Source organism: Coregonus lavaretus (genome assembly GCF_964263955.1).
Source record: "Coregonus lavaretus genome assembly, chromosome: 12".
Lineage (NCBI taxonomy): Eukaryota > Metazoa > Chordata > Actinopteri > Salmoniformes > Salmonidae > Coregonus > Coregonus lavaretus.
Genome location: NC_139999.1, coordinates 57,255,017 through 57,281,670, shown reverse-complemented (window position 1 = coordinate 57,281,670; position 26,654 = coordinate 57,255,017). Strand labels below are relative to the sequence as shown.

The following is a 26,654-nucleotide window of genomic DNA, read 5'->3' as shown; positions in this document are numbered from 1 at the left end:
TAGCTCCAGGTAAATATTGCAATCCTTCAGCCATTCCTGGACATGTGACCAAAAACAAGCTACAAATGGACAGTACCAAAACAAATGATCTAATCATTCTGTCTCTTCGCAGCAAAATCTGCAGAGCTGGTAAGATTGTATCCCCCATATAAATAACATTCTATTGGTAGCAATAATTTTGTATAACAATTGAAATTGAAAAATTCAACGTTTTGAATCCGGCGTAGTTTTGCGTATCAGTTCATAAACAATATGCCATGGAATCGGTACGTCTAAAATCTCTTCCCAACTATTTTGCAATCTATATGGGACGGCTGTCAATCCTTTGGTCCTTAAATGAAACTGGTATACTTTTTTATTTAACACAATTTTCTTTAACCAATTATGTTCTTTAATGCAGGGCCGACAGACAAGTTACTTTCTTTTACCCCCTTCCACTTTCCTCTTCCATTTTTGCGGTAATGCTGCAATTATTTGGTTGTAATTTTGGGTAGAGCAGACATTTCCATATGTTTTTGTTAGCTGCATGTGCGACAACTCCACCAGTCCTACCTATGATATCATTTACGAAGATTCTACATTTTCCCAAAAAAAAATCATCAATTAATATATTTGAGTTTAACCACACTATTTGTTGCATTATTTGTTCTGTCGTTTCTGGAAGATTAAATTAAAATTGCAGCCAACTTTCTATGGCTTGTTTTAGAAATAGTGATATTTGGGAGATTATTTCCTTTTCAAATACCTGAAAGTGAGAGGTTGTAATCTGAATAAAGGGGAAAAGGCCATTCTTGAACATGGGGTGAGACAATCTTACTAATTTGCTAGAGAACCAGTTCAGATTTCAGTATAACTTTTTTATGACTGAAGCTTTTAGTGATAGGTCTACTTCTTTAATATTTAATAATTTCTGTCCTCCGAATTCGTATTCATTATATAAATAGGCCCATTTAATTTTGTCTGGCTTGCCGTTCCAAATAAAATTGAATATTTTTTTCTCATATAATTTATAAAACTGTTCGCCATAAGCAAATAGGTCAACTGGGATAATACTAAAGAGTTAATCAGGGTGATTTTTACACAAATAGACAGGTATTTACCTTTCCATGGTAGCAAGATCTTATCTATTTTTGCTGACTTTTTATTAAAATGTATTGGTGAGATCATTTATTTAATTTGGGATATGTATTCCGAGTATATCCACATCACCATCAAACAATTTTATTGGTAATGTAAAAATTGTATTTTTTAGTGATCCAATACGTAATATAGTACATTTATCATAATTTGGTTGTAATCCAGAGAGGTTAGAAAATGTATCTAGATCCTCTATGAGGCTGTGGAGGGATTCAAGTAGTGGATTTAAAAGAAAACATGAACATCAGCGTGAAATGACACCTTTGTTTTTAAGCCCTGGATTTCTAATCCCTTGATATTATTGTTGGATCTGATTTTAATAGCTAACATTTTGTTGGCCATAATAAACAGATATGCCAATAGTGGACAACCTTGTTTTACTCCTCTTGACAGTTTAACACTTTCGGAGAAATAGCCATTATTGACTATTTTACACCTATGGTTACTATACATGATTTTAATCTCATCTGACCAGAGTACCTTCTTCCATATGTTTGGGGAGTCTCCCACATGCATTTTGGAAAACACCAAACGTTTGCTTATTTTTTTCATTAAGCAATTACTTTTTTCTGGCCACTCTTCCGTAAAGCCCAGCTCTGTGGAGTGTATGGCTTAAAGTGGTCCTATGGACCGATACTCCAATCTCCGCTGTAGAGCTTTACAGCTCCATCAGGGTTATCTTTGGTCTCTTTGTTGCCTCTCTGATTAATGCCCTCCTTGCCTGGGCCGTGAGTTTTGGTGGGCGGCCCTCTCTTGGCAGGTTTGTTGTGGTGCCATATTCTTTCAATTTTTTAATAATGGATTTAATGGTGCTCCGTGGGATGTTCAAAGTTTCTGATATTTTTTTATAACCCAACCCTGATCTGAAGATTAAAAAATAATTTGGTGCATTTTCCACATATTCCATCCAGTTTGCTTGATTTTTTATAATATATTACACTTGATCTTTCTTGAATAAGTTTCTCAATTTCTTTTTGTTTTTCCTCTCATTTATTCTGAGCCTCTATGTTAAAGTTTTTATTGTTATCTATCTGTTCTGTTAGACCTTCTATTTCCTTTGTTAGTATGGACTCTTTTGACCTAAATTGCTTTTGTTTTCGAGATGAGTACTGAATTGCATGGCCTCTGAAGGCACATTTAAGTGTCCCATACAATAAGGGGATTTGCTGTACCTATGTTATGTCAGAAAAAATCAGTTATAAATTCCTCTGTTCTAGTTAAAAACTAGTTATCATCCAATAGGCTTTGATTAAATGTCCAATATCCTCGCCCACGTGGAAATTCAGTAAGAGTAATGTATATGCCAATTATATGATGGTCCGACCGCATTCTGTCCCCTATCAACACTTTTTAAACTTTTGGTGCCAATGAGAATGACATAAGAAAGAAGTCAAGATGACTAGCTTGATTGAGTCTCCGCCATGTATATCTATGTCAGGATATTTAAGCTTCCATATATCTACTAGTTCTAATGTATCCATGACATTCATGATTTCCTTAAGAGCATGAGGGTGATAGTTTGTAGTGTGATTTCCTTTACGGTCCATTGAGCTATTTAAAACAGTATTATAATCTCCCACCATAATAATAGAGTCTCGTTTTGCTTGCAGGGTTGATCATTTATTATATATATTGTCAAAGAAGTGTGGATCATCATTATTTGGTCCGTAAAGGTTAATGAGCCATTTCTGTTTATGGTCCAATAACATATTTAAAATCATTTTACATTTTAGTCATTTAGCAGACACTCTTATCCAGAGCGACTTACAGTTAGTGAGTGCATACATTTTCATACTGACCCCCCGTGGGAAACGAACCCACAACCCTGGCGTTGCAAGCGCCATGCTCTACCAACTGAGCTACATCCATCTACAGTAATTTTCTTAGTCTGATCACAATTTAAATAGACTCCCTCACTACCTTGTTAATCCTCTTCTCAGTGCAGGTACAACATGCTACTGTTTTGGGAGCTTTACCATTAATTATTTAAGGATTTCTACATTTGACAGTGCTGTAAGAGCCCTAAAGGTTCAAGCTACCGGGCAGGAAAACATAAAGTCACCATTAAGTCTTTACCTGTCCATTCAATTCATTCGTATGTTAGTACAAAAAGCTCTGAAAGACGTGTAACACTGCTTTGAAAAATTTAACGGACAGTGTATACTCGCTTCCAGCATGTTTTCGCCACTAAAAACGTATAGTGGCTGAAAGCCATGTAAAACGCTGCAATTGATAAAACATCATACCCAAACTATCTATGTTGCAAGAATGAAATATAGATGATCCAGCAAAGCCAGGCGTCTTAGAATATTGTAGTCTAAGCACTTCTTCTCCCTGTCCTCGATCTACACTGAGTATACCAAACATTAGGAACACCTTCCTAATATTGAGTTGAAAGCTTTCCACAGGGATGCTGGCCCATGTTGACTTCAATGCTTCCCACAGTTGTGTCAAGTTATCATAGTTAGTATACATACTAGTTAACCCATGGCCCCGTAACACCCACGGTTTCGTCTCCATATTGGTTTCCAATTCATATATGCCCTGCTTAGGCGGCCATCTTTGTTGTTGACATATCCTCTTATTTCTGCAGAGGTTGTGTGGTTTGAGATCATTGTAAAGCCCAATTGCTCATGGGTGTAACTGTATTCTGTATGTTGAGTCTAGGATTTCTTATTGATTTGTGCACATATAGATTTCTGTAACTTATTGCCATTGGATTGTATAATAAAACCATGACAACCACAGCAGCTTTTTTTCTGGAATATGTAATTAATATGATTTTAAGTTTGTAAAACATTGTAACAAGAGAAGGTTAAATATATTGTCTAAAAATAGTATGTAAAAAATCTGAGTTTGTTATCTAACTCAGTATAAAAAGATCCATCTAAATTGTGCTCCCTCAACTGAATGGTAACACCATTTTTAAATGCAATACATGTTTATAAATGTTTAAAGAAATTATATAAAATAGTATTTACTATTTATCAATACATGTATCAATAGTGTATAAATAGTTTATTTATTTATTTATTCATGAAAGTTATCATAAATTGCTGCCCTGTTTATTTCCAAGAACATTTGTGATTGTGACATGCAAGTCATTTTGTCTCAGTAGCATAATCTACTCCTACAATGACACAAATGATTGGTCATGAAGTACAGTATTAAGACATTTCAAAGTTTTGAGGTAACTACGTGTGGAGTGGTAAGGTGAACAATTTTATTATGGTAAAAAAAAAAAAAAACTGTGGGTCCTAGCATAGAAAAATGACATGGGGAGTGTGTTATTAGGGTAGTTTAGGAAAGCAAGAGACAGAGGAAGGAGACAGAGATGTGATGGAAGTAAGCCAGTGTGCATGTTAACAAGACACAGAAAGCTGTGCATGTCTGTACGCCCCCCTAAAAACATACCTCCTTATGAGTTAGTCCCAATGGTACTTCAGCTCAACTGAGGCCTTAGCAGTAATCTAGTCATATTGCACTTGGGACATTTGGGTCACACTATGGTGTTAGGACTCTAGTAATATAGTACCTGACATATTTACGCTTACACGCTAGGAGTTTCTCTACTGCTTTTTACCTGCGTTTGAAGGTGAGAACAACTCCCAGTAGGATGATGATGAACATGAGAATGCCCGCGATGACACCGGCCATCTTAACAGTGCTGTCCACCTGCTTCTCGGGCTCCACAGCGTCAGAGTCCTGGGTGGACGCACCTACAAACAGGCACAGACACATCACAGAGAGGAGGAGGGAGTTTACCCTGGGGCAACCGTCCTCCACACACACACACACACACACACACACACACACACACACACACACACACACACACACTCACACACAAACATACGCAAGAATACACACACACATTTGCACACACATTTGCACACATACTATAGACAGTGCACACACACTTACACACATACTCACATACACACTTGTATACTCACACAAAAACAGTTATGTGAGTACACGCAAACCCTCTCATACATACAGACGGACAAACAGACGCAAACACATACAAACAACAGTAGAGAGAAAAATGTTTTATATATATACATACATATATATATATATATATATATATATATATATATACACACAATATCACAAAGTCATGCATTATTAGTAATGAAAGGGAGACATTATTTGAGTGAAAAGGTAAAGGTGATTAGGTATTGGCGGAAATGTTGGCTATATCCTGCTTGCTAAACTCCAAATGATAGCAAGACAAAGTTCAATAAAGATTCAGTAAACTTGTGTTAGGGTGCTTCTCACACAGGACAGACGAATGGTGAAAATCAACATGCAAATAATCGACTGGAAATACACAAGTAAGGTCAGTTTCTCTTGCATCAAAGGATTTGTGGTTGAGTTAAGTATGAGTTGTTATTTTCAACAGGCTTTTCATCTAACACAGCAGTTGCACCACAATGAAACACTGAGGGCATGCAGTGCGCTAACGTTGAACGAACAACGATTTAAGAAGGACATGCAGGAAAATGTTAGCATGGGTTGTGTGACTGAAATAGCTTGGACATACAGTGAAAAACAGCGAGGGAGAGAATGTATAGGTTGAGTGAGTTAACAGTACTGCTAGCGACTCCCAGCGCCTTCCACAGCTTACAAAAGCACTCTCATCTTATCAACTACAACTGAAAATCCTTGCTTTGAACAATACAAAGACTGTGGGAATTGCACCCTAGTGTTTCTATCTGTTAGGGTAATACAACATGCTGCTTCTATGTTCAATCTCTTATAGATGCTATTTTCACTCAAGGTATTATTTTCAGGAGGTACATTAAGGTGTTATAGAAACACATTTATGTATACTTTATTACCAACCAAACACCATCAACTAATGTTTGTAGACCTAACTAGTATATGTAGCTTATTAATCTTGACTATGTTGAAGATCAATACAAGTATGGCTCTTAATTGTGTAGGGTGCTGAGAAATAAAGCATAAAAGAGAATTTTTTATTTTTTTTTTTAAACATAGCAACAAAGCCATTTCCAATTTGATGAATGCGAACTTCCAATGATACATAACGAAAAGAGACCGTTTCAAATCTAATGAAAGAACTCTTGCCGGAACTTCTGAGCTATTCCACTGTTCTACTGTATAGATGTACACATGCCAAAATTAATGAGCAACCTTGATAAACAATTAAGGCATGTTCAAACAAATTGGGTGTCTTATTTCTAGCCTCTCTTTTACATATCCCATTGTTCAAAATATCCTTTCAAACAACAGATTAAGAATATAACCTTGGCATGTTTTGGACTTCAATTCACTGAACTATGGATTGAAAAATGGCCTTTTGACAAACAAGGTTTGAACAGTTTGAGGGCTACCTTTCCATCTTTTTATATTTCGACACACAGGTATACTGAACATAACCTTGTGCTATCGTAAGATTAATGACTTACAGTAGCTCACATTAACCCTTAACACTACGTTGACACAGTTTTTATTAATCATCTTACTCAAAGATATTTTAAATTACTTTGAATTTAAATTACATAGACCTAACCAACAAATGTGCAATTGGAAAAATGCGCTATTCAGTTTATCGTATAGAATAAAGAAGAACATATTTGTGTGTAGCCGTAGAGCTTAATGGCATACGGTACGTGTCCTTCCTGACTGTCAGAATGGCCTATGTGTCTCCACTGTCAAATGACTCTGCAACCTGATTCGCTGTCAACCTGCCAGGAGCTGATTGGGTTCGAGAGGTCGGTATGTAACAATAGAGGGCCCATCTGGCTGTTATAGCCCATTTTCTAATATGATACCACCAGAGCTGCCCCACAATCAGACTTACTTAACAGGGCCCTGACCAGCTAGTCTGTTTTCTTATCTCCCCTATTTTCAGATGACTGTTGGGGAGGACAGGGCCAGGAAATATGATTCATGGGATATTTGACTGTGAGTCTGCCATTGACAGAGAATGGCATGACTGTTACTCAGAAACTACAGCTACTAGTACACTTCTACTAATAGCAATAATAATATAGTTGTAGGTTTTCATACAAACAATATAAAGAATATATAGGCCCATTAGGCCTCTAGGCCCATTATGCCTGCAGTTCCCATGGAAACAGCAGGTGATTCAGTGAAAATTATCACTATCTACACTGAAGTTCTTTTGATACCCATCTTGTCTTTTATGGGGATATCTGTCGTTTTAAAGAATGTCGCAAATCTGTCTTTTTAATTCCTGCTTCAACAGTGAAGATCAAAACTTCAGCTGCAGGGTTCCCGCAAGACTTGAGTCATTTGATACCTAATCAGAACCCTTGATCCATCATCATAAAAATCATAATCTTCCCCTGATTAAATTCTCACTGTGCTTTCCTGCACACCCACAGACGTGGTTGCTTGCTTAAAAAGAAATATGTAAAGCCTTTTACTTTGGGCTGGGGTAAAAGTTAAGTATAAAAAAAGGAATTATGACTAAAACCCATGATATTAAAACGTAATCTCATTCATATAGGGAAGGATTGATTCCACAGCCTGGGATGAGTGACACTGGTGGCAGCAGTGGGATTTGGCGGGAAACAGCGCTGCATGGGGGCTATTGTCTGGCAGCAGACGGGGCAGCCCTGTGAGATTAGACCAGCAAAGCTAAGTGTCTCTAACGGGATTACAATCTGAGCACTGCAGCGCTGGGTCAGATGGGCTCAGATTAATGTGATTTATCGGCACTGTAAACAATGCACAATGCTAATGGTACCAAGACTACGCCTCAGAACAAAATGTCAACACTAATGTTTGTTTAGGTCAGCAGGGCACGCAGTACTTAAAGGCTTTAAAAGCCATTATTTGGCTTCTTTTTTTGTTTGGATAAAAAGGAAATGCCATACATTTATCTGCTTTATTTACAACATATACCATAATTTATGGTCAACGTTCTATCCTGAACTGAGTGCTTGTCCTCAACAAAGAGAATGTCAGCACAACTATTATGAAACAGGCTTCTTTGAACATAAAACGTTTGGGTTGTTCTTGCCATGCATATGTTGACAGAAACATGATATCTACTTGCTATATATTTCTTTATCTATCTTTCACTAAGCAAAACCCATTGGTACAGCCCTATAGGCCTGATCAAATAGTGGAAAATAGACCAGATTCTATCATATTGTAGCAAATACTCAAACTGTCAGGCTAAAATCATACCCATTACACCAAGGGCCTCGAGGTTGCTAGGTTTTGTACTGCTAAGGTCACTACAGTATGATATTTTGGCTCTCAAATATCATCTAATTGTGGCTAAAACTCAACATAAAGGGTAATTGTGCTAAAAGGTAAATACAAAATAAATGCCCTTCAACAATTAATTAAGCTGATTCTGTACTATTGCATTACTCATTCAACTGGTCTATTCATTTGCCATAATGTCTTTATAGTCATCGTGTTCACCTAACCCTGCTTTTCTTCTCCCCAGAAACCAGAAAGTGATTTCCAGAAACCGTTTTCCGATTTGAGTCAGGGCCATTGAACAGTTTGTCGCTGCACATCGAGGTAGATGGAAATTCATTGACGTGTTATAAGGGCAACATTTGCATAAGACAACACCTCACAATGTCTACCAGGTCAGGCTGTCTGCCAGATTTCCCTCCAAGATCTCCATATACCCAGGCAAAGCTACGATGCTAAGGAAAGTAACACCAAACACAGTGCCACAGAGCAACATATATATAAATGGGCACCACTTCCAACTGAGACAACAGCATTTCCTCTTATTCAAGAGCAAGCAGGCTGTACTCTGTGATAAGGATTAGTGTTTTTGGGGAGGCGGGACGTTGAGGAGGTATTGTACCTTCTCAAGTGCACACACACAGCAAGCAACTCATCATAATTGCATGACACTAGCAGCAAACACTCTACACACAATCTGAATGGTAAGTTTGTAAATCTGTATTGTACATCGAAATGGTAATTGACGTTCACAGACAATGTACGGATGAACAAGGTTAGAACTAGATTCCTTGTGGACTATAGCATAGATGTGTATAAAACAGAGTGTATGAATATCACAACAACAGTAGATAGGTCTCTATCTAGCCAGACAGGAGAGTAGCCACCTCTCTTAACTGGTATGACGTTCCATTCAGGGGTTAGCGCACCAGCGACAGACGGTGGAGCATGGGCAGTGTGCAGGACAGTTGTATGGGGGATGTTTGGGTGAGTAAATGCAGACTCAACTTGGAAAGGAAGGGAGGGGGTTGACATAATGTGTCTCGTTTTTGGGATATTTTGCTCAGAGACATATTACAGCTCATCTTGACTCATCCCTATTGTAAAGTATGGATTATACTGGCTGCGTTCTTTGCAGTAATTCAGCCCTAAAGAAGCTACATTTGAAGATAAAGTTCACATTTTGCAGTCTGTGGCATAACAACTGAATAACTTAATTGACGGTCTTGCTTTACAGTTATATTGTTGAATAGGGCACTTGGATGATAAAAGAGTATCATAATGTTCTTGCCACATAAGAAAAGACAAATAACAATCAATCATACAGAGATCATTGGTGGATGCAAATAACCAAATGTTTGTCAGATCTGTGTTTAACCCATGTCTACAGTATATCTGTTTCTCTACCAAATGTACAGTATACTGGGATTACAGATGCATATTCAATACTGTTTAAAAGCTTAATAAGTCCATGAGCAAAACTACAAGAAAACTATCGATCAAACAAATCTCAGGGATTGTCAAATAGAAACAAACAATGAAAATAATAAGAGGGACAATAACCATACATATTTGGGGCACCAAGGTACAGTAGTCTCAATGGAATCAATGACAGCCAGCTACACTTTTGTGGAACAGACATGCAAACAAATGCATTAAGATGAGGAAAGAGAGAGAAAAAAATATACAAATAGAAGGAGAAGGAGGAAACAAACAAAGTCATGTATATAAAAGAACAGAAGAAAGAAATCTGGCTATGGAGCAATAATCACCTTCACTGGGGATGACAAGTATGTACGGCGTGGTATTTTGTCCCCTACCTATTACCACTAAGAACAAGGTTTATAGTTCCCGGTTAGCATGCATGAGAGAAAAAAGAAACAAAGAAAAATAGTCTAAAAAAAAGATGCCTTCATTGTTTCAATTGAACATTTATCACAGTAGTAGGGAAAATTCAAGTGATATTGCTAGAACATTTTGAAAAAAAAACTATGGGCAGTATGATTATATAGATGGCTGAATATATGAAATTCAACAAGAGTCTGATAGCTTCCATTAACGGAAAATGGCAAAGTAGTAGAAGTGTTCCTGATAGCATCTTCGGATCTATAAATCTATTTCAGAGGAATATTTTAGAGGTTTGATTCTCAGTGCATGTGAATGGGACATTGGAATGAAAGCATTGGTAATAACCTTTGATTCTGACTGGAAGGGGGAAAAAATGAGATGGAATAAAAAAAAATGAAGAAAAAAATGAAAAATAAAACGAAATATGGCTTGTGGCAGTTTTGATCTAAAATTGGATCTCTAAACTTTTAAGATGTCCATATTAGGTCAGCCTCAATCTTAGCAACATAGCCTTTGTTTATCGAACAGGAAACTCAAGAAACTCAAATTCCATGTTAACAATTATGACCCCCCAATTTCCATACAGATTCTATACAGTATTTAACTATCAAATGCAATCATATTGAAATAATCAAGCTGTGTATTCGTACGTGAAGAGATGAAGGGCCACAAAGTTTAAAGCATGTATTTTCCAAAGCAGACATGCAATCAGTGTGTCTACAAGTGTAGACTCCAAACACGGTAAAGAGATCAATTCAGAACAGGAGGATGGCGAGAGAAAAGAATGGAAAGAATAGAGCCCACTGATGATGAGAAATGTTTGACACAGACAAAAAAGCGTGGAAATCTATAACTACATCAAAAGAGTATTGTCTGTGCAAATGTATGTCTGAAAAGATTAACAGAAACTTAAATAGGGAATGGGAAGGAAAGCAAACAGAATAATGAAAAGGTATTTTCTCTGTGGGTGAACTGTTTTTTTTCACCATCCATTACATTAATGGAGGTTGTCCTTCGATACTACTGATCCTTAATGTGATATTTTATAAAGATGGTTCGGAGAAAATAAAATAAATGGAATGGAGAGAAAAAGAAAAGTTGCACAGAATCTTGGACTGTATAGACCGAAGACCATGCAGGTTCAACACTGACAAGAGTTTGGGGCTTATGGTCACTTATACCTTTAAAATAGGGACAGTCTACTTCTATGCAGGTGTACCTCTCTCAATACAAGTAACATTCATTAGGCCCAGTTGACTTGTTAAACATGTATCTCTCTGATTTCATTGCATTTAACAGTTTAACAGAATATAACCCTGTGAGCATTTTTTTAAAGGTCCAATGCAGCCATTTTCATCTCAATATGAAATCATTTCTGGGTAAAAAATGAAGTACCTTACTGTGATTGTTTGAAATTAAAATGGTCAAACAGTAACAAAAATAGGTCCTTAGTAAAGAGCAATTTCTCAAGCAAGAATTTTGCTAGGACTGTCTGGGAGTGGTCTTAGTGGGAAGGGGGACACTGAAACTAGCTTTTTATTGGCAGAGAGGTTTGGAACTACCTTTCTTATTGGTCTATTAAACAATTTGCCGCCTGGTGATGTCACCATTCAGGCCAAAACTCTATCCCACCACAACAGGCTGAAATTTCTGGCGGTCTTTTCAAAGAGCTCTTAAACAAAAAGGGCATTATCATCATTTTCACAATTTCACAGTATTATTCCAACCTCATAGTGTATAAAACACAGGGGAAAAAAATGTTTTTACTGCACTGGGCCTTTAATCCATTAAGTACTGTATTTCCTACGCATAGAACATATTAAAATTGTTCTCATACCTTTAGTAGCCAGTCTCACACAGTTGATTTTGGTTTCCTGAAAAGACAGAGAGAGACAGAGAGAGTTGTTCAATGATATTGTCCCAACACAGTGATTTCCATCACTCTACTCATGTTCTAGTGCAGGGGTAGGCAACCCTGGTCCTGGAGGGCCGCAGGCACTTCATGTTTTTGATTTAACCGACCTGGAAGACCAGGTGTGTTGAATTTAGGCAATCACTGAACTGATCAATTAGCTCAGTTGGTCAGGTGTGGTGCCTAGTTGGAACAAAATCCTGCAGTACCTGCAGCACTCCAGGAACAGGGTTGCCTAACCCTTTTCTAGTGGATTTGGGATTGAAATATAACAAGACAGCACAAGAGAAGAATGGGAATGGGGAAGGGGTTCAGAAAATACAGACATTTCAGTCATAGTACTGCATACACTTCAGAAAACTGTTGACCCCAAAAGCAGTGAGGGCATTTGTTCTCCAAATGGCATCCACTAGGTCAGTTGTGGTTCTCAACCTTTTTTGGTTACTGTACCCTCAATCACATTTTGCTCTGTTGGAAGTACCCCCTAAGTACCCCCTCGTGCATTTTACCAGTAGTCCTATGTTCTTATGAGTCTTCCCAAGTACCCCCTTTGGATAGGTCATGTACACCCAGGGGCACACGTACCCCAGGTTGAGCATCACATTTGATTGAAAAAAGCGAATCACCATCAATAATCTAGGCGCCATCGCCATTTTCAAATGAAGACAGGAAAACCTAGTCCTATATCTAGGCGGATGGTTCGACTTCCCAGACTCTGTATGAAGAAACGCTATTAGCGAGACGCTAAACCACTGAAACGGCGTCTACCAGAGTCATTGAGAGAAATAATTGTCATATGTATGTGCTGCACTCAGGGTCATGGCCTGGCTGTCAGTTGGTAATTAGTGAAAGGGTCCGTGTAAAAATATCTATACAGAGCCAGCCTGTCACAAGGCCACACAGATGCTGCCGCCACTAATCGCTCAGCACTAGTAGCTAGCTAGCTCTTGTCCGCACTAGCTCTGGTGTGCACTAGCTCTGATGTGCACTAGCTCTGATGTGCACTAGCTCTGGTGCGCACTAGCTAAGTATGTTGACACTGGTATTGTGCTGGAGATGATGTAAATGAGGTTGAAAAGTGGTGGAGTTTACCTTTAACATAAGTGCTATTATTCAAAAGCAATGAACAGTAATATTTTACTCTTACATAGTCTGGGGGGGGGGGGGTAATACAGAAGATAGCCCTATTTGGTAAAATACCAAGTCCATATTATGGCAAGAACAGCTCAAATAAGCAAAGAGAAACAACAGTCCATCATTACTTTAAGACATGAAGATCAGTCAATACAGAACATTTCATCATTGCGCTTGATGGTTTTTGCGACTGCACTTGAAGAAACTTTCAAAGTTCTTGAAATGTTCTGTATTGACTGATCTTCATGTCTTAAAGTAATGATGGACTGTTGTTTCTCTTTGCTTATTTGAGCTGTTCTTGCCATAATATGGGGCTATCTTCTGTTTGGGGGTGTTTTTCTGCTAAGGGAACAGGACAACTTCACCGCATCAAAGGGACGATGGACGGGGCCATGTACCGTCAAATCTTGGGTGAGAACCTCCTTCCATCAGCCAGGGCATTGAAAATGGGTCGTGGATGGGTATTCCCGCATGACAATGACCCAAAACACATGGCCAAGGCAACAAAGGAGTGGCTCAAGAAGAAGCACATTAAGGTCCTGGAGTGGCCTAGCCAGTCTCCAGACCTTAATCCCATAGAAAATCTGTGGAGGGAGCTGAAGGTTGAGTGCAAACCTGGCCAACTACAAGAAACGTCTGTGATTGCCAACAAGGGTTTTGCCACCAAGTACTAAGTCATGTTTTGCAGAGGGGTCAAATACTTATTTCCCTCATTAAAATGCAAATCAATTTATAACATTTTTGACATGCATTTTTCTGGGTTTTTTGTTGTTATTCTGTCTCTGTTCCATAGGACCACTTTAAACCGTACACTCCACAGAGCTGGGCTTTACGGAAGAGTGGCCAGAAAAAAGTAATTGCTTAAAGAAAGAAATAAGCAAACACGTTTGGTGTTTGCCAAAAGGCATGTGGAGACTCCCCAAACATATGGAAGAAGGTACTCTGGTCAGATGAGACTAAAATTGAGCTTTTTGGCCATCAAGGAAAACACTATGTCTGGCGCAAACCCAACACCTCTCATCACCCCGAGAACACCATCCCCACAGTGAAGCATGGTGGTGGCAGCATCATGCTGTGGGGATTTACTCACTAACTGTAAGTCACTCTGGATAAGAGTGTCTGCTAAATGACTAAAAATGTAAATGTGAAATGTTTTTCATCGGCAGGGACTGGGAAACTGGTCAGAATTGAAGGAATGATGGATGGCGCTAAATACAGGGAAATTCTTGAGGGAAACCTGTTTCAGTCTTCCAGAGATTTGAGACTGGGACGGAGGTTCACCTTCAGGGAGAACAATGACCCTAAGCATACTGCTAAAGCAACACTCGAGTGGTTTAAGGGGAAAACATTTAAGTGTTTTGGAATGGCCTAGTCAAAGCCCAGACCTCAATCCAATTGAGAATCTGTGGTATGACTTAAATATTGCTGTACAACAGCGGAACCCATCCAACTAGAAGGAGCTGGAGCAGTTTTGCCTTGAAGAATGGGCAAAAATCCCAACGGCTAGATGTGCCAAGCTTATAGAGACATACCCCAAGAGACTTGCAGCTGTAATTGCTGTAAAAGGTGGCTTTACAAAGTATTTACTTTTTTTTTTTTGGGGGGGGGGGGGGGTGAATAGTTATGCATGCTCAAGTTTTCTGTTTTTTGTCTTATTTCTTGTTCGTTTCACAATAAAAAATAGTTTGCATCTTCAAAGTGGTAGGCATGTTGTGTAAATCAAATGATACAAACCCCCCTAAAATCAATTTTAATTCCAGGTGTAAGGCAACAAAATAGGATAAATGCCAAGGGGGGTGAATTATTTCGCAAGCCACTGTAGAGGCATGATTGCATGGAATTCTTTTCCATCTCAGATTGCTCAAGTGAACAGCAAACCTGGTTTAAAAAACCCCAGAAAGTAACACCTCACGGCACAACGCCTCTCCCCTATTTGACCTAGATATTTTGTGTACTGATATGTAGTCTATGTGTGATGTCTTAAATATATGTAGTTATGTCCTTGAGCTGTTTGTCTATTAATGTTCTCTGTTATGTCATATTTTATGTTTTGTGTGGACCCCAGGAAGAGTAGCTGCTGCTTTCGCAACTGCTAATGGGGATCCTAATAAAATACCAATACCGAATACCTCTCTCTCTCTCAGATCTTATCAATTAAGCAGTAACACATGACTGTCAACCAGATCATATTGCCAGGCTGCCTAGTAATCATCACCTTTAAATGTATAGTGTATGTCGAGTATGCATGTACACACACACGTATGCAGGCATACACACACACACATGCACTCCCTCCATGAACATACCCAACTGTAAATGACCTGAGGGGTTAGTAACAAATGACAGACTGGGGAAACGATTAGTCTTATTTCAGGCGCTGCCTCATATCTGGCTTCAGAATGTACCATCATTAATTTAGTTTTTCCAATCACTTTAGTAAATTTTTCAGATGTAAGTGGTATATTTTCTGAACTGTCCCCCTATCTTATGTTCTCTACCCACAGAAATGCAGGGTTTGCAGACTTTGTGGATGGGTTGTACGGATTACAAAAGGAAACTCAGCCGTGAGTTGCCGAGTGATCAAACCTCTAGACGAGCTGAATGCCTTCTATGCTCGCTTCGAGCAAACAACACTGAGCCAGGCATGAGAGACCCTGCTGTCCCGGATGACTGTGTGATCTCGCTCTCCGTGGCCGATGTGTGTAAGACTATTAAACAGGTTAACACTCGCAAGGCTGCTGGGCCAGACAGAATACCAGGGCACATTCACAGAACATGTGCAGACCAGCTGGCAAGTGTCTTCCCTGACATTTTCAACATATCTGCTCTATTCGGTGCATGTGACAAATAAAAATGTCATTTTTTGTTTAGAATCACTGATTGTGCATTCATTGTGGTTTCACATATCTTTCACCCGAGTCGTTAATGCAAAATCAAAGTTTTCCGTGGAATACCATGAGAAAATGTTGTTTAGTTACCAATACATCAGATAATGATAGGCTCACGATTTAGTCATTTGAACTACCATTTAATCCAATAGCAAAAATACACATTTTAAAGTGCTGAATAGAAAGAACATTAGATGGTAAATATAATTTTTCATACAGTATTTGACTATAACTTGACATGCATTTAAAGTGAATATTGCATGTTGAATATGTATCCAAATTAAAATAGTTATTTGGTGCAGTGAACAAGTTTGTTTGTTGTTCTCAGTCAATTGAAAATGTGCTTAGGGTTTTGAAACATGAGCCATTTTGATTATCTGTTTTGATTTTTGTGCTTGTGAAAATGTACCACATACTTGTAAAAATTGCACCAAAGTGATTGAAAAAAACTGTAAATTAACCTGGGTATAAGGCCAAACCCTGGCTGAAGGCTTCATGCGGTGCGGAGTCCGTGCAAAGCCAGTGTGTGAAATGCACCCTGCATTGTTTTCCCTGGCCACTTGGATGTACTTTGGGCCTTTGAGAAATTAACTGCCACCATAGGGGAAAAGGGGTGACAGTCAATATGTACTTCCTCTGTCAAGGCTGGTTTGTCTCATTTATACACACTTGGCTGGGCGATCTACCATAGGACCAAACTGATTAGGCTGTTGCGGCGGGGGAATTGGTGTATCGTAAGCGGCTGGTCCTTCTTCATGGGGCTACAAGCACCGGTGACACTTCTATGTTTGCCATTGAGGTTGGAAATCATCTGGTGTTTTCAAGTCGATTTTCCCATGGAGGAACATGTTGGCTTAACTCTCTTGACATAGAAAAATGGCACCCTTGGATAACTCTGGGACCAGTGGAGTGCAGTGATACTCCCAATATCTTCACACCTTGAAGCTCAATACCTACTCAAAATTATCTTGACTGCAGTTAAGTAGCTTGGTGTGCTATATTAAATGTCTGGGATGGAGGTTAGGTCAGCCAATGGGAATCAACTTTACTTGACCTGTTGTACACTTGACATACTGCAGTCTTAAAAAGTCAATCATGTCAGTTCACAGTATGACAAATGACAGCTTTGATATATCAAACGGTTATGACTGTATGTCAACAAACTTTGGTAAAATCTTACTGACTGAGTGTCCCAGGACAAGACAGACACGCCAGACTGTCAAACATAACGATAACTCTACTGGACCCACTCTGAACTTACTACTGAACTTACTCTTCCTTTCCTAGTTTTTCTCCTTTTCCTGTGCTGCAAAGGAAACTCAACAGAACAAACAGTGCCAGGCTACACAGCCCCTTATTCCAAGGTTTTTCAGGCAAGACCAAGACAAATGGATGCACATGCTACGTTAGCGCAGCTACAAGATCTGAATGAAAGCGATTCAGATGGTGCGGAAGAAATTAATCATGCCATCTCTGATGATGTGGTCCTCTGTAGCTCAATTGGTAGAGCATGGCGCTTGTAACGCCAGGGTAGTGGGTTCGGGACCACCCATAAGTAAAAATGTATACACACATGACTGTAAGTCGCATTGGATAAAAGCGTCTGCTAAATGGCATATTATATATTATATATTATTATATATTATTATATGATTATTCTTCTGATTCTGAGCCCCAGCCTGACCCTACACATCTGAGGCCTAAGCACAAAAAAGCCACAATGGTGCTCACTGCCACCACCAAATGAAACAGTGAGACAGGAGAAAGGAAGGGACGGCACCGTTTGGATAGAACAAGCCGGTGACAATGCTACGGGCTGATTATCAGCACAAAATGTCATCACTGAGAAAGCAGGCCCTACATCTCAAGCAAAAAACAACATAAACAACTCACTCACCAGCCTCCGTTGTTTATGAGACATGAACATGCTACAGCACATCAGGTACTGTGGCTGAGGCGCACAGGGAGCAAGGAGACACAGTGGGATCTGTCTGTTGATGAGCTGGAAGTGTTAACTTCATTCCTGTATGTCCGTGGAGCATTCGGTGGAAAGAGTGTGTATATGGAAAGCTTCTGGTCAAACATGTATGGGAAACTTTTCTTTGGAGAAACCATGTCACGGGATCGCTTCAGAGAGATCATGCGTTACCTCTATTTTGATGACAAAGAAACGAGAACGCGACGGCTGGAAACAGAGAAATTTGCCATGGTATCCGACGTATGGAACAAGTTCTACAGAACAGCATTGCATGTTACAAACCAGGAGAGAACATCCCTGTTGATGAACAATTGTTCCCAACAAAGGCTTGTTGAGGCTTTACGCAATACATTGTGAGTACGGTCCTGCTTTAAATGACATTCAGCATATAAAGGCTTCATAAAGCCTTCATAATGCCATCATAAGCACCAATGTCAAATGTGACATAACCCACTATGTCGAATATGATATAAACATGTGCTTTATAAAGGGTGACATGTTGTGCTGAAGGATGGCATACGCTCTAAAATGATGTCATGTTAGTCACATTTCACCTAATCTCGTTCCCAAACACTTCCGTCCAAATGCGTGGAAGATCTGGTGGACCAACGCATCAAACTTGGCCATCATTAGTTAGGGTTAGGTTTAAAAGAAGAAAATAAATTGGTTGATATCCCAGGCTTATACGTGCTGTGTGTGCAATAGCCTGGGGACGACGTTACACCAAGAAACACTTCCCTTGATGAAAGAAATGTAAAGTGTATTTCTTCTGGAACCAAGTTACATATTCCTCAGTACACAAACATGCACACAACAAAAATGAGCCATACCGTGCAGTGCTGGGCCCAGTCAGGTCTTTGACACATTTACCCACTCCCCCGCTGAAAGATCAGCCTCAAAATGTTGCCACCATTGTAACAGGTTGTAATCAAGCTGTGGTCTCCAGCATGGGAACAGAAGAGGTGCGGTAGTCTCAGGTTGGAATACTCCAAATAATCTTTGTTCTGACACACACAAACGCAAACTTTGCAGGTCCATCAACCCATTGAAATACCTCTGACACCCTAAAGTAACCTGTGGATCATGAGAGAACCTTCATTAATCAGCAGAACCTTAATAACCTATTTATTGACACTTCATGTAGTGTCCTGTAATACTTAGTTTAAAGTGAGACACCTTCGGTCAATCATACCACATCCATAAAGACTCTATATCGCATGATGCTGTACTTACTATGAAGTCAGACACCTTTGGTAATTCATAACACATACATAGAGGTTTAATGATGTAAACACAAATATAATAACACTTAGGGAATTATCACTAACAGTTAAAACAAATAAACATTAAAGACATGTTTAAACCATACATTTGCTTTTATTTGTGCACATTTGAATAAGATGAGAAAAAAGAAGAAGCCCGGCCTCAAGGCCTTCCTCAAAGCTTTTGTGAGTTTTTTTACAAATTAGCACCCTTATGTAGACATAACTCCACCCACATCTTTTCCATGCGTCGAATGGGGTTGGAGTCGAGGGAAAATATGTAAGTATTACCAAATATAACAATGTGCATTTCATAAATATTCTTATGTGTACACAAAACCACAATGAGGACATCGACCCACCAAGCAATTTTTCATAAATCATTGGGTACAGCGCAAGAAAGAAGTCAGAGTAATCTGAAATGGGGGCATTAATTCATGTTCACATTTACAACATAACACACATAGGCATCCAATGAGAGCGAATTCCCTACAGACAGCGACTCCAGCTACCATTGCACACAGACTGTTTTTTTTGCCCGAAAGCAGTACAACAAGGCTCCACGAAAGAAAATAAACGATGTAGGAGAGGCAAGAGGTCAAAGAGGGGATCAGTAACACAGGCCGTGGACAGCTACAGCAGCACGTGGTAATTAACCTCTCCAAAAAAGAGCTCACTGACGCAAAAGACTCAGTCTTTTCTAAGGGCCTCGCTTTTGTACCTACATGCACAGACAAACCATTTAATATGAAAGTAGATCTGCTTAAATTATTTCGCAAGATTAAACTTAAGCACGTGTTTTCTCAAAACACTTTTTCTGTCCTAGAAACCCAACAAAGAACTGGTACCCATTTTAAGCCCAAAAGCAAATTCTGTCCTATAGTTAACAACTCCTCGATTAATACCTATTGTAGGTTAGTCGAACAAGAAGCCATGTCAGTATATACGAGAAAAACAAACCATATTCAGAAGAACCTCACTAGGACAGAAGAACAGGCACTCAATGAACGAATGAAAGATGAATCTTTGGTTATCAAACCTGCAGACAAGGGGGGTGCTGTGGTCATTTTAGATTATGAAAAATACAAAGAAGAGATTCAGAGACAACTCAGTAATGAACGTTTCTATAGAAAACTGAGTGTTGATCCAACACAGGTGTTCCAAAGGGATATATGCTCTAATCTGGAGCAAAACCTGAATATGAATACCTTTGCTGCAAATGTGCCATATGTCCATGCCTGTACATTTTGCCAAAATTACACAAACCTAAAACACAACAAGGCAATTATCCAGGCAGAACAGGGGTTGCAGGAATAGGCTCAATGCTATAGCCATTGTCGAACTTCATAGACTATTTTATTAAATCTCATGTGCAAGCATTGCCATCATATTTGAAAGACTCTATAGACTTCATAAACAAGATCTCACCAATAATGGGATTAACAGAAGACTGTATTTTGGTCACATTAGATGTTGAGAGTCTATATACCAGCATTCCCCATACGGGGGCTGGCAACCCTAGCTCACTATTTGAGAGACCGAGATACTAACAAGTACCCACCAAAACGTTTTTCTAGAGCTGGCTGAATGTGTTTTGACGTATAACTATTTCAGGTTTGATGATGAATACTACCTCCAAACGAATGGAACATGGATTGGCTCCACATTCGCTCCGAGCTATGCTAACCTTTATGTGGGTCTTTTTGAAGAACGTTTTGTTAACAATGAAAACGAAAATCCACTTTTGAATAAAGTCCTGAAGTGGTATTGATATGTTGACGACATTCTTTGCATATGGGGAGGAACGGGAGAAGAGCTGTCAGACTTTATGGCATTACTCAATGACCATTGACCCCAATCTCAAATTCACTATTCACTAAACGTGTTCATTACCTCAATATGTGGATTGAGAAATCAAATGGAACCCCGTTTATAACTCTGTATAGAAAAGAAACGGACAGAAATACTCTATTACAAGGGGGTTCCACCCTGAGCCATTAAAAAAATAGTACTTCCAAGAAGCCAGTTTTTCAGACTGAGCCATATATGCCACTCCACAGAGGACTATGTAGAAAAAGCAGCGGAGATGCGCAATAGTTTTCTAAGAAGAGGCTACTCTCCACTATGAGTGGATGAAGCTCTTAATTTGGCATTGGGGAAAACACGAGATGAACTGCTACAGAAAAGACCCACTAGAGCTAAAGAACACTCTGTAATGTTCACCACCACATATACTTTGAACTCGCGCAAAGTGGGAGATGCTGTCAAGAAACACTGGCATGTTTAATCATCGGACCCAGCTTTGCCAGCTGAATTTAAGAATCCACCACTTATTGTATATAGAGAGGTCACAATTTATTTGTTTCTGGCCATTTTGAGCCTGTAATCGAACCCACAATTGCTGATGCTCCAGATACTCAACAAGTCTCAAGAAGGCCAGTTTTATTGCTTCTTTAATCAGCACAACCATTTTCAGCTGTGCTAACATAATTGCAAAAGGGTTTTCTAATGGTCAATTAGCCTTTTAAAGCGATAAACTTGGATGAGCAAACACAACGTGCCATTGGAACACAGGACTGATGGTTGCTGATAATGGGCCTCTGTACGCCTATGTAGATATTCCATTACAAATCAGTCGTTTCCAGCTACAATTTATTTCCAAAACAAGGAAATTTCTAAGTGACCCCAAACTTTTGAACGGTAGTGCTTATTAAAGAGCAGTGATACTATCAAGAGCAGTGATACTATAAAGAGCAGTGATACTATCAAGAGCAGTGATAATATCAAGTGCGGGTTTCTTCTTTTTTTCTCATCTTATTTCAACTGTTACCATGCACCTGCAAAAAAGATAGCTCAGATGTGCGAGTGCCTTTTGCAATTGTACACATTTAAAACAATATAAATACAAAAGTCCAGTAATACAATTATATTGAACATTACACAGGGCTGTGAATAGTGTAGAATGGTTCTTGCGTCTCTGCCTGCTGGAGGTACTGCATGTTGGTTCCGACCTTAAAAGTAACAACAAAGAAAGTTAGCAGGTCTGTTAGGAAAGGATTTTGTTACACCATCTGGATAAGGGCACTTCTGTGCTGCGCCAGAAACTCTAAATGGGAAGATGGGAAACTCCATTCAATTCATATGATTATATTCTTCTTTCATTTACCAATCTTATGACATGACTATGAGACGTGGCTCTATCTAGGAGGATTTTTTATTTAGCTAGCAACTGCTATGAAGTCACCGAAATTATTTGAAATAACGATTGAGGTAGCTACAGTATGAAATATAACTCAACAGTTAACTACTACAAACTAATTTAAATGACAATAAATAAAGGTTAACTTACTTGTTTTTCACTGTCCAGTGGCAGCACAAGTGGGCATTTGATTTGTGAACTCATCACATGATCAGTGTGTCGTCAGCAACAGTAAAAAAGTACTTCCGGGTCATGGAATTTCGAAAATGTTCTAAATAAAAGTCCCCCACTTAATAGTAGAAAAGTGTCAATAATCATTCATGATATATGAAAAAGCATTTTCTAAACATTAAACAATGATTCATATTTGTTCATATTTAAGTGACATTTGCATTACATTTGTGTTCCAAGGTCAAATATGTGAATCACTGTATTTGGAATACATATGTTATTCTGGGTGCCGCAGTAAAAGTATTGTAGGGAATACTCAGTAGGGTGTGTAGATTGTATATATGGTGTCATTTCATGGGGCTCTGAATAATACAGTGTTGCTGGCCTTTTACTCCACCCATCACGTGCGCTTACCACACTACTGTAACCCGCTAACAAAACAACAGTGAAGGGCATGCTCATTGAATAAAAGGGCAACTACACTCAAAAATAAAAGTTTATTATATTTTTCAGAGACCTCAAAAGTAATCCCCTGATGTGGTTTAAGTATTGTTATGAACACAGAGATCCAATTTAGTTATTCTTCTAATAAAAAGTGTGAAACAACTGGGGTAAACCAGAAAAAAATTGAGAAATCGGAACCCCAGAAAAAATATAAACTGATTTTAAAAGGCCCTACCAACGTTTTTAAAAGGCCCTACCAACGAGTGTGTGTCATCCTGCAGCAGAGCATTTTGAGGGAAGTTGAGGTCAGGTCCAATATGTGACTTGTTTCAGGAAACTAGGCGTATGTCGCGCGTTACTACTTCACAGGAGCACCATTTGAACGTAAACCTTTTTAAAAAATCTAAATGCGTTTTTTGGGAGAAATGCCTTCTGGAACGTGAACTTTCATGTGCCTTAATGACAAACGTGTATGCCATCTGTAAATACAATTAAAAGTGTTAAATTATGAGTTGGTTTAGCCGCGGAAAAAGACAGCAACCTTCCCACTAGCAATGATTGGCTGAGATAATGAGTGGGCTGGACATGCCGCTTCTGTCTATAATATGAGCTAGTCAGTATGTATAGGTAATTATTTCTAACGCTGGTTTTTTGAAAGATATCACGTAGTAGAACTGCATTAGTGTTGCTCTCCACTTTCTGGAGGACAGGGTTTTGAAATCAGTGGAATTAGAGTATGATAGCTAAGGAGAAAATTCTGGCGTTTAATTGCAAAAATGCAGACAGAGTCGAAAAGAGAACACACAGAAGGCTGTTGTATAAAACACCTGTCTCTGGATTAAATCTTCAGACTGAGGGCAACCATGGCATCCGTGACAGATAGGGAGAATCGTCCATCCATGTATACGGGTAAGAGAGTCTAGCTAGCTACATTTCCCGATATTACACATTTCTAATTTGGTCATTTTCATTTCAAGTTAAAGTGTACTGTTAGCTAGCTAACTTTAGCTGGCTGGCTAGCTAGCTATGTAACATGTATGATCTGTGTAGTAATATTATTTGTATCTCAGAGTTATTTGCATTGCTAGTTATAGCCTAATGTTAGCTAGCTAACATTGAACCTGGTTGGTTAGCTACCTGCAGATTCATGCAGGGTAGTAACGTTATGAGTTTGGATTATGGTTAATTGTTTAGCTAGGTAGCTACATGCCTAAACAAAAGACTCCACTATGCATGCAAGTAAATAGTTCAAGAGACTCTTTATGATGTCACTGCGACAACTGTCGATAGACGTAGCTGGTAAATTCGCTCTGGCTATTTACTCCGATTTCAGAGCACTCTCATCTGAGTGTGCCAGAGCACAGAATAACTGACGAATCTATGAATGCTCAACACCCATTAAATATGGCCGGTGTCAGTAAAATAATTAAATTGTTGCCAGCAGTACAGTTGCAGTCACCAACGCTCTGGATAACATAAAAACAGACTAACCAATTCTGCTAGGGCGAGTAAAATGGTCAGAGTGAGGTGTTCTCTCATTTGTGTCTGGAAGTAGCTAGCAAGCTGCTGTTGTTAGGTCAGGACACTCGGAACGCCATTGCGTGAAAACGTGAAACGTGAAGCCACACCGTGTAAGCGCAAGCTGACAATAATTTAAAAATGTGGAGAAAAAAAATACATTATTGTCAACTTGTGCTTACATGGTGTGTGTTTTTCACGCAATGGCATCAGTTGGATTTCATTTAGCGGGTTTCCCTTGTCCTAACAGTAGCCTAACAGGAGGTGATATTATCGACAGATATTAATTATAATGCCATTATTGCTTTTGTGCTGATTTTTTATCAAGCACACTTGCCACTTATAATGATGTTTAGGCTACTATTTTCATCATTTGACCGCGCGTTTTGCTGACCGTGCGTCTTTGTGGTTGGGGTATGTTGTTAAAAAAATATATTATAATAATAATAAAAATAAGCTCTTACCGTGATCCAACACATATGGTTTCTGTTTCATAGTTGTAACAAAGGCACAAATAAAATGTATTGAACACTTGAATTCCGCACTGAAAAAAATGATTCAGGTGGTTAGTAAATTATACTTGAAAATCTAATTATTTTGACATAAAAAAATGTAGTTGTCATCTTTACTTGAATATAATGAGTACTTTACTCTACGTCACTTGTTCAACCAACCTGAAATAAAACATTAATTCAACATAAGATAAATGCATAATCTAAACAACTAATTGTGTGTAAAAACAACTACAAGGAAAATTGTCAATTTTTCAATTTTCATAATATTTCCTTTCAATTTAAGAATTTTAAGTTCTTCCAACACACTTGTCATGTGGCTCTGTTTTCAGAGGTTTGTGGGTAATTTTGTTTTTTGTTACTTTATGATACCGTTACACAATGTTGTATGCATGTTTGAAGAACAAAAAGCACATTTCTATATTAGTATCAAACCGTTTGTTATGCTATGTGGTGTAATGGCTCATGATGAACGGATATCAAAACTGTTGGACAAATTGACGTTCAATGATGAGACAACCTATTAACTTAAATCCCTGGTATTGGTGGCAACTACCGTAAATCCCGTAGATTTTGAGACAGACTGATCAGAAGAAAGAAATGGAGGTGAATTCGGTAGTTCCACGAATAGAGTACATTTTGCATCCCTTTCACATTTTAAGCAGAAAAAGCCTGTTACATTAGGTGAAATGTCCTTTAATATAGACCACATGGAAAATTCAATAAATCTAATTTTTATATGAATAAAGACTTGCTAAAGTGCCAAAAATACTTATAGGAAGATTTTAACCCACTTAACCCCTAAATTACTCCATGTTTTCACCATCATTGTAAAGCCCTAGTTATTTTCTTGCTTTGACAAAGTCATTTCTGAAGATTATTTATTTCATGTGATTAGTGATTCATTACGTCTGTCCCTCATTTTAAGGTCAACCCTGTTACATGAACTGAGCTCTCGCTTTAATATGGTGAAAGAATTCCTTTTCCAAATTTTTTTCCAAAATAAACAATTAACAAATAATAGTCAAATCAGTGTTAAAGCAGGTGACCTGTTTCTACTCTCTTTGGCCATTTTCTGGTGTTCTGTGGTGGAAAACTGAGCGCATCGAATATAACATGTCAACCCTATTAATCATAGATAGGCTAGAAATAGGGGAGATTTATGGTTGATTTAAGATGAAAGCCTCAACCTGTTTCTCTAATGGCACTTTATTTACATTTATTATAGTAATTTTATTTATTTAACCCCTTGAGATGGGAAAACGTTGAACATGTGCTCTTTATGACAGAATGTTAAAATAAGTGTAATTATAATCTTTTTTACCAAGTTAAATTACCCAAAATGTACTCTATTCATGGTATGACCCAATTAACATAATAATCTCATCCTGTAGACTAGCTTACCCGTACAGCCACCTGCACTGTATCTGCGAGCTGTT

General features: G+C 38.6%; 1 protein-coding gene across 1 annotated transcript in view; it reads right to left on the bottom strand.

Annotated features, from left to right (window-relative positions):
- ptprt (protein tyrosine phosphatase receptor type T) overlaps nucleotides 1-26,654 on the bottom strand; it is a gene marked incomplete at both ends in the record, with an annotated part of 404,935 nt that overhangs the window by 110,349 nt on the left and 267,932 nt on the right. Inside the window, 3 exon segments of the mRNA XM_084173452.1 lie at nucleotides 4,721-4,856; nucleotides 10,122-10,178; nucleotides 12,035-12,071. Of these exon segments, the coding sequence (XP_084029578.1) occupies nucleotides 4,721-4,856; nucleotides 10,122-10,178; nucleotides 12,035-12,071 (230 nt within the window).